This window comes from Myxocyprinus asiaticus, chromosome 13 (assembly GCF_019703515.2).
Source record: "Myxocyprinus asiaticus isolate MX2 ecotype Aquarium Trade chromosome 13, UBuf_Myxa_2, whole genome shotgun sequence".
In the NCBI taxonomy this organism is placed as follows: Eukaryota; Metazoa; Chordata; class Actinopteri; order Cypriniformes; family Catostomidae; genus Myxocyprinus; species Myxocyprinus asiaticus.
The window spans coordinates 22,521,953-22,530,419 of record NC_059356.1 but is presented as its reverse complement, the minus strand read 5'-3'; the positions used below and the strand labels follow the sequence as shown (position 1 = coordinate 22,530,419).

Sequence of the window (8,467 nt, the reverse complement as noted above, 5' to 3'; positions counted from 1 at the left end):
ACAAGAGGCAGCTGAGGAGGCTTATTATGCGGAGGCTGTATTGTGATTGGATGAGATACCTGAAAGAATGAATCCCGATATCTTCATGCTAGAGCTTACGCTTAGAATAGAATAGAATAGCCACTTGTGTTGTAAGCACATTTTTAGCTCATAATTATAGACTAGGCATTTGTTTCATTCCGTTCGAAGTTTAATCTTTATTCACTCTATATTGTACATTTATAGGCTATTAGTAAACTATCTTTATATTGATATAAATCTCAACCAAAATGTGTGCCTCTCTGCTGAAGGGAAAAACTGATTTTGAGTGAAGTAAACTGTGGCCCTTCTCTGTTAACAGTTCACAGAAGTTGCTGTGAAAGCTAAAAATCAGAATGGTAAAGGCTGTTACAGCAACCACAGACTATTTGATGTACAGTGCATCGAGCATCTTTTCATTTTTACAGTGGCATAGTCAAAATTTACAATGGTGTTGTTATACAAGTACAATTTAACCATGAGGTACAGCCCCTGTGGCCTTTTCAAATACAAAAGTGTGCATTGGTTGCACACTTCAATCTCAGCAGATGCAGTAGTAGGTCATCCAGGTGTAGTTCACCTTCTTTTCATGAATACTGAGATATCCTACTCATTTGACATACTGCATTTGGAATATTATGGAGTAGGAAAATATGCATATCTGGATGTGGCAAAAGAAGCAGATTGGATCATGGCAGTCTTGTTGTAATGATGACAAATAAACAAAAACAAACAAAGAAACAAATAAAGAACAAAACATCAAAAACACAGAATCTCACAAACACTTCTATCCTGATTCAAGCGAGAGATGTCTCCCCATTTTTCTCCTCTTAAATATCCATTTAATACAGCACAGTCTTCACCCAAGGGATTATTTTTATCAAAATCATCAGGAGGGAAGATCCACCATCTGACAGAAAAACAAACAACTGTCAGAGCAATAATTGTGTAAGGCTATGTTAAAAAACATCCATCTGGTCTGTTATAACTTTAGAATATAGCCTATTGCTTTTGAGAAATAAACTTTTAATTTAAATGTAAGCATTGGGGCCTGGGTAGCTCAGCGAGTATTGATGCTGACTACCACCCTTGGAGTAGCGAGTTCGAATCCAGGGTGTGCTGAGTGACTCCAGCCAGGTCTCCTAAGCAACCAAATTGGCCCGGTTGCTAGGAAGGGTAGAGTCACATGGGGTAACCTCCTTGTGGTCATGATTAGTGGTTCTCGCTCTCAGTGTGGCATGTGGTAAGTTGTGCATGGATCGCGGAGAGTAGCATGAGCCTCCACATGCTGGGAGTCTCCGCGGTGTCATGCATAACAAGCCACGTGATGAGATGTGCGGATTGACTGTCTCAGAAGAGGAGGCAACTGAGACTTGTCCTCCACCACCCCAATTGAGGTGAGTAACCGCGCCACTATGAGGACCTACTAAGTAGTGGGATTTGGGCATTCCAAATTGGGAAAAAAATTATAATAAAAAATGTAAGCATTTACTTGCATCATGCTCTGCTCCAGCTAATAAAAAGGCAACTCAAAGCACATCAAATATAAATGTCATCACAAGCTTTTAAAATAATGCTTACGAGAGGTTATTGTTTAGGGGGGTGTTGTCCATCCATAGACACACCCCTTCATTCTGGCTGTCAGTCAGGCCAATCCAATGTAGCATCAGTGCATTTATAGTAATGATTTGCTGAGCAAGAAATTCCTAAAAAGACACAAGTCTGAAATTTGACTCAACATACAGTGCTTGAGTGATTCTCACGAAACCTGTTAAGAAAACAGGTTTTCCTTTCCTGGTCCTATTTTACTTCAAAATCAAAAGAAACAATTAAGAAATTCTATTTTGAGTATAGAGAATGAAGTCTATTTTAGGGCCATTAAGATTTTTTTACAGTGTGACATTATTTTCATGACAGTAATGCACATTTTGCCCATTAATTCTCATTACTGCAATGTGAAACAATGATACTGTCTATTGTATTATTTGTACACTATTTATACATCACAGTATACTCCCTTAATACTGCCTTTCATTTTCACAGATTTCACTCTAAAAAATCATTGTACAACAGCCTGATTTTATTGTCATAAAATAACTGAATGTGTTATGGTAATGACAATCATTACTGAAAACAATAGTATGGGAATAGTAGGCCTAAAAGTAAAACTCTTCGACACACTCCGGTAAGAAGAATTGGGTAAAATATGCTTAACTGTCCTGAAATAATGTCACAATGCAAACAGTCTTAATAGTTCTATATGTAGTTCTTTTCCTTCAGGCAAAATGTAACTTCATATTTTTTTATTTTTTCAGATTGATTGGGGTTAAATATGACCATTTTCTTGACAGGTTTCATGATAATCTCCCACTTGTCATTAGGCTTGTAAAATGAAAACCAGGGAAAAGTCATTGTTGGTACTCTATGTTTGGGTTACTATGAACATGATTATTTCAGAGAAGAAAATTAAGGCTCTGTTTTTGGATAATGCTGGTTTAGTTGTAGAATTACTTACCTCTGTGTATTTGGGAAGACCAGGGCCCATTGTTAAACTTTTTATTCCAAATGCATTTTTAGTAGTTTTATAAGTAAAGTTTTGTGTTGTTATTAATAAAGTTTATACATTTATAACATTTATAGTAAAATACACAATACAACATGTCCAACATGCCCCAATAAAAATGTGACAACTTGCCCCAAGCCAAGAACAAACTTCAACCTTTTGTTTCAAATCAACCATCATTATATAGTTTACCCTTGCCTTAATATGTCAATGTGGTTATCAAACGAGAAAACCACTGCTAGAGAAAACACACATTTGTGTAATTGGACTTTCAATTCATAACCTGTCTGATCTATAGGCATTGCAGCATATTTCTTCAACTTTACCTGCTCCTCTTTGCTGTTAATGATGACCAGGTCTCCACCTATGGCCTGACAGTGTTTTCTGCTGGTGTTCCAGTCCTTTGTATTATTGGAGAAAACATAAAATCTGTCCTTGTTAAGGATCCACCTTTCTACCAAATCTAAAATTAAAAGTTTATTCAGTGTTTGTTGAGAGCTTTTTCTTGCACTCCATGTGCATTTATGACAATTATGTACACAGTATACAATATTTGCATTGACTGGTCTTTGACCATTAAAAAAAATGGAAGCATTATACAGTAGGCTGCATGCAAAACCTGTGTAGTACAATATATTGATTCAGAAAAACATTTTGAATACAAAATGATTCCCAGCATTTTGGGTCTGATGCCATCTTTACACTGGCAGTACACTGCATCTTCACTGGCAGTACTTGTGCAGAAGCTGCATCTAAAGCGGCATAGCCTACCATGAAAAGGTGCATTTGCACAGACTGTTTAATGCTGCAGGCACCACAAATGTATTTACACAGGAAAAAAAACAGAAAATAAAACAAATTATAACTACATAATCTGTCAGGACAACAACAAAGTTTAAGGCTGTATAGATGCTACACTTTATTTACATAAATACAAAAGCAGCATCAGTGCCATTTTTTATATCAATACCTGAGGTGGGTCAGAGCTGACAGCCTGACAAATTATAGCATGGTTTATATGCAGCACTGTTTTTAGGGATGCTAATTTAAATACAAATTGTAATTTATATTAAAACAAACGCCTTTAAGGATGTTGCCGGACTGTAATTAGGAATATTCCTAATATCGGAGCAATTCAAGCCTGAAGTTCCACCTGTTTTCACCAGGGGACTGTAAGCGAAACTCCAACTGCAGGCAACACACAGTTCTACAGGCAACAAACAACACTCAAGCTTGCTCAGAAGCATAAGACGAGAATGCGTTTTTCAACACTGCTGGACGGAGCACAATTCTAGCAGGGATCTCGAGAAGTTTCAAACTGCGTTTAAATTGACACAGCGACCAATAAACGCTTTGTTTATCACATGATGTAACTACTGTAAGACTTTTTTTCATGCTAGCACCATGTTTGATTTTTAATGGGAATGACAATGAGGCTGTGATGGATAGACGTACAGTCTCTTCAATGGCATGAATGGTATAAAGCTGTATAAAGCTCCTTGATCTCATCTGATGTTCCACAACTCTTGTCATCTGGAGATTTGTCCACTAAATGTTCTTGGACAGATATTTTATCAATGTTTTGTCCGCAGAACGATCCAAAAACACTTTAAACTGCAGTACAGCCCATTGAAGAGACTGTACGTCTATCCCTCACAGCCTCGTTGTCATTCCCATTAAAAATCAAAGATGGTGCTAGTGTGAATAAGGTCTGTTGACAAGTCCTTAGAGAAGCCCTTATAATAAATCTATTTAGAAAATATTGACGAATTAAAATGCAAAATGGATTTCTGTGGACTGTAGGCCAATTATAGGCTTATGTTCCATATTATGGAAATAATAAATATATTGCCTTCTAAAGCCACTTTTTGTATTGTCTTATTAGGCTAATGATTTACTCATCTGCCACAATTATGTAATACATTTCAATTACCAGAATTATTATATTTATAATTTTTTTTAATATAGCTATTTATAATTATTTGATCATTATATATGAATTAATTGTTATTTGAGGGCCTTTGTCAGCAAATATTTATATATTATTATATCTCCATATCATGCAATTAATTTGGTTAAAAATTAATCGATTGACAGCCCTAGATTTTACACAGAATTCTGACAAGGATTAGATACTGATATTATATATCAGCATATACAGTATATTCTAGCATTCATCGTACACTTTTACTGTATATATGCTCTTTTTTCTTTTTTTTTTTTTTTGCATATTTGACAACTTAATCTTTAAAAGTGGTGTGTTGGCTTGCTGAATTTTGCAGACATTTGTTGTGTTGTGTTCATCTGAGGTGTATAGAGAACATTTTTAAAATGTCAATTAATTAAAGTGAGAAAATATGCATTTGTGTGGTTTTCACCTGTATTTGAGTAGTTTGTTATTGGTCGACATGCCCTCAATTGATTTGTGTCATTGGTGTAATCTGTGAAGGAAAATAGTATTTTAGCTAAGCTGATACACAGTGCAAATACAACACATACAACTGATAAATATGGGTGTAAGTGGTTTCGTAAAACATACGGGTACTTACACAGGTATGCTAACACAGCACTAGCCAGCAGAGACATGGAGAGGAGAACCAAGATAACGTAGATAGCACGTCTCTTATCTCTGGCACATATTATATCTGAAAATGACATAATTAGAAAAAGAATGTCCTCCAGCACAAAACAATTTAACAAAATTTAAGGCTAAAGTTACCATATAGGGTCATCACCCAGCTTGTGGACATAGGTTTTAATGTCGCCCTTTGATCACACTGGTTGCTTCTTAAGGGTGTCACTTTGTTTTAAAAAGTGGTGGGGACAGTTTGTGATCTCACAAAGTTGCGAAACTCATGATAATGGTTTAGGTTTCATGCAGATAATATTAAATGATCTTTTACTGTTTTGATAAATAGTTATTCTGAATGAGCAATTCAAGAGCTCTAATAAATTATTCCCATGATTAATTTGATAACTTGATCCATACATGTAACACTATTAGTACAAGGATTTAGTTAGTGAGTGGATAAACAGACTGATCTGAACAGGTGGTGTCTAAATGACTAAGGGGTCTTATGGTAAAGTTTATTGCTCTAGTACAAGGAGTTCCGGGTTCTAAACTGCCCTAACAAACCTTTTTATTTTAATAAATGAAGATTGCATCTGTATGTCAGTGGATGTACATCATGAGCGGGGACACATTTGTTTGCATTGTGCTTTGTGATTTAACTGGAAAAAAGCACAAGCTGCAGAACAGCGGAGCAAGATGCATAAGAGAACATCGCCGCCCGCTGTTACTCAACGCCGCTAATAACAGCTGCAATGTGCATTCGTCATAACATAAAAAAATTATAAAGTCCAGCACTGGATCGGCACTTATTATATCACACACAAATTAAGAAACCCCTGCTCAAGAACTGGAGATGTTAATTCTGCATTAGACACTTACCTGATGAAAGCTATTCCAAAAAGTGGTGGGGACAAAGTTGGCAAAGGCAAAAATTTAAAGGGACATCCATCCCACACATAAATGATGCCTGTGGTGCTTCTCATTTCTAAAATTGTGCATCATTATTTCCTTTCCTTTCTTCCTAACGCCTCCCTCTTAAGAAACGAGGAAAGGATGCATGGAAAGGAAAGGAGGACGGAGGAATCGAAGTAAGATGTAGTTGTAAAACAGAATGTCCTGCTCACTCACACGTCACTTCAAAGAGCTGTCTTCACAGCTCCATTATAATGGAGCGCTTGCCGTTATGTTTTTGAAACTTGATTAATTTATATTTTCATAATAAAACTTAATAATTCATGATGTACTGTTAAAGTATGTGACAATTATGGTTTATTTCACCCACAAAGGTGAAACATGCACTCCTCACCTCCAAGTGCATTTAGAGAATTGATATGTCCTTCATGGGGGACTTTGATCGGTTTGGAGGTCACGGGCTTGAGGACAGAGGAGTGAGGAAAGACGATGCACAATTTAAGAAACGAGAAGCACCCACTGTGAATCTGGCAACAGCTGTGTCTCGTTTCGAAGGCTGCATGCTAGGTAGGACGCATCCTTTGAAGGCTGCAGTATACCTCGCCCTCGTTTAAATGAGACGGCCTACGTAGGACAAACAGAAATGGAACGTAACATGGTTGCTATGACAGCACGCCACTCTTAAACAAGCGCGAGAAAAGAAAATAGATTTTACTGGTGTACTTTTAGTCTAATACTTTATTTTAATTATATATTAATATAATTATACATAATATATACTCTGCACCCATCTGCTGAGGTACTTCAACCTGGGAATTAACATTACTTGCGTTTGAACATCATATTTACGGGCAAATTGGCATTATTTTTTTAGACATTTCCGTTGAAGCAAAGAATTGCGGGTTGTGAGTGCCCACGAAGGATACATCTCATGCATCCTCCGAATTCCCGTGAAAGAAGGTCACATTCAAAGGCTGCATTCAAAGTGTCCTATTCACTTTTTTAATTGAGACTGCCTCGATGATGTATGCAGCCAACAAATGTGACCTCCGGAGGATGCAGCCTTCCAAATGAGACACAAACGTTCTTCTGCTGAAATCGTTTTGTGCTTACTGAAAAAGAATCACTGCCCCCAGTGGCCGAAGCTGGAAATGTTGTTTAATGTATGGACACGTGTGAGCTCCAGTTTCCGGGTGAAAAGTCCACAGAGTGTTGCCAAAAGCAGAATTGTTTATATTGCACTTGGAGCAACTTATCAAAATTACAACAGTATTCACTTTAAAGTGTGACAAAATATTGATATTAGAGGGAAAAAAAATACTAAATGGATCTAGTTTAAAATTTATATGACGTAAACACTTAAATAATATGTGGGAAAGAAAACTGGAGTGAGAGTTGAACATTGGAAGACACCTCAAAGATAGAATTTGCATTAAAATATATAACAAATCTGACTCTCAAGTCAAACTACTTGGCAGGTTTGAAAAATTAATAATTTTGTTGAGTGTAAAAATATGAAGAATGAGAGAATAGAAACCAGATGTGCAATGTAAAGCTTCCAAGTTTTCTGGTCTAAAGATTACAAAACTGAGGGAAATTGCAAATAGAAAAAGAAGAAAAAAATTGTGGAGCAATGACCGGAACATTATGAAACGGATGATAAAGAGAGCAGTAAATAATTTTGTGAAATGCATTTAGATCTTGATTATGATTTTATGAAATTTAGATCAGAGAGAAAAATCACTTACTCTCATCTGTATCTGCTGACCCTGACTTCTGTGTAAAAGTGTTGAAATAAATATTTTCAGGCATCTTGAGTCTGGTATGAGTTTAACAAGTTGAAGTTCTCTGATTTGATCAGGTATCTGAGGGTTCAGCAAAGGGTTCAGATACCACACTTTCCTATCATCATTTCCTGTCACCATTTCCTGTCTTGAGGTTTTGGGGGTATATAACTTCTGGGGTAATTTTTTTTTTTTGTGCTGCTTTGTTTTTATTCTCCATATATTTTTGTAATTATTTTTTTTTTATAATTTAATATTTTCCCCTCAACAAAACGAAGGCTATTTGACATTGTCACATCTAGATGTGTTTTTGTTCATGTTTGTGTTCATGTCTTTTAAAGTTTAGTTCCTGTTCCTGTTCAGGTCATGTGGTTTCATGTCATGTTATTTCCTGTTTCCATGCCATGTTTGTTCCTGTTTTCTTGGTCATGTGATTTCATGTTTCCCTCCATGCTCATGTGTCTTGTTTTCATTGGTATATTGTCTTGTTACCTTGTTATCAGTTCTGTCTTGTCATTGGTTATCATTGTCATGTTTCTCCCTTGTCCATGTATTTAAGCCTCATGTTTGCCATTGTCCTTTGTCAGGTATTGTAAGTGTAACATTGTTGGATTGTTC

At 36.3% G+C, this 8,467-nt stretch overlaps 1 protein-coding gene across 1 annotated transcript; it reads right to left on the bottom strand.

The window, feature by feature from the left end:
* Window positions 1–219: 219 nt before the first annotated feature.
* LOC127450137 (C-type lectin domain family 4 member C-like) lies at window positions 220–7,937 on the bottom strand. Its single transcript, XM_051713951.1, has 6 exons — window positions 7,814–7,937; window positions 5,131–5,226; window positions 4,960–5,022; window positions 2,908–3,044; window positions 1,600–1,724; window positions 220–928 (listed from the first exon to the last, which is right to left on the bottom strand). The coding sequence occupies exons 1-6, from the start codon at window positions 7,875–7,877 to the stop codon at window positions 778–780; spliced, it is 636 nt and encodes a 211-aa protein (XP_051569911.1). The 5' UTR covers window positions 7,878–7,937; the 3' UTR covers window positions 220–777.
* Between the last annotated feature and the right edge of the window lie 530 nt (window positions 7,938–8,467).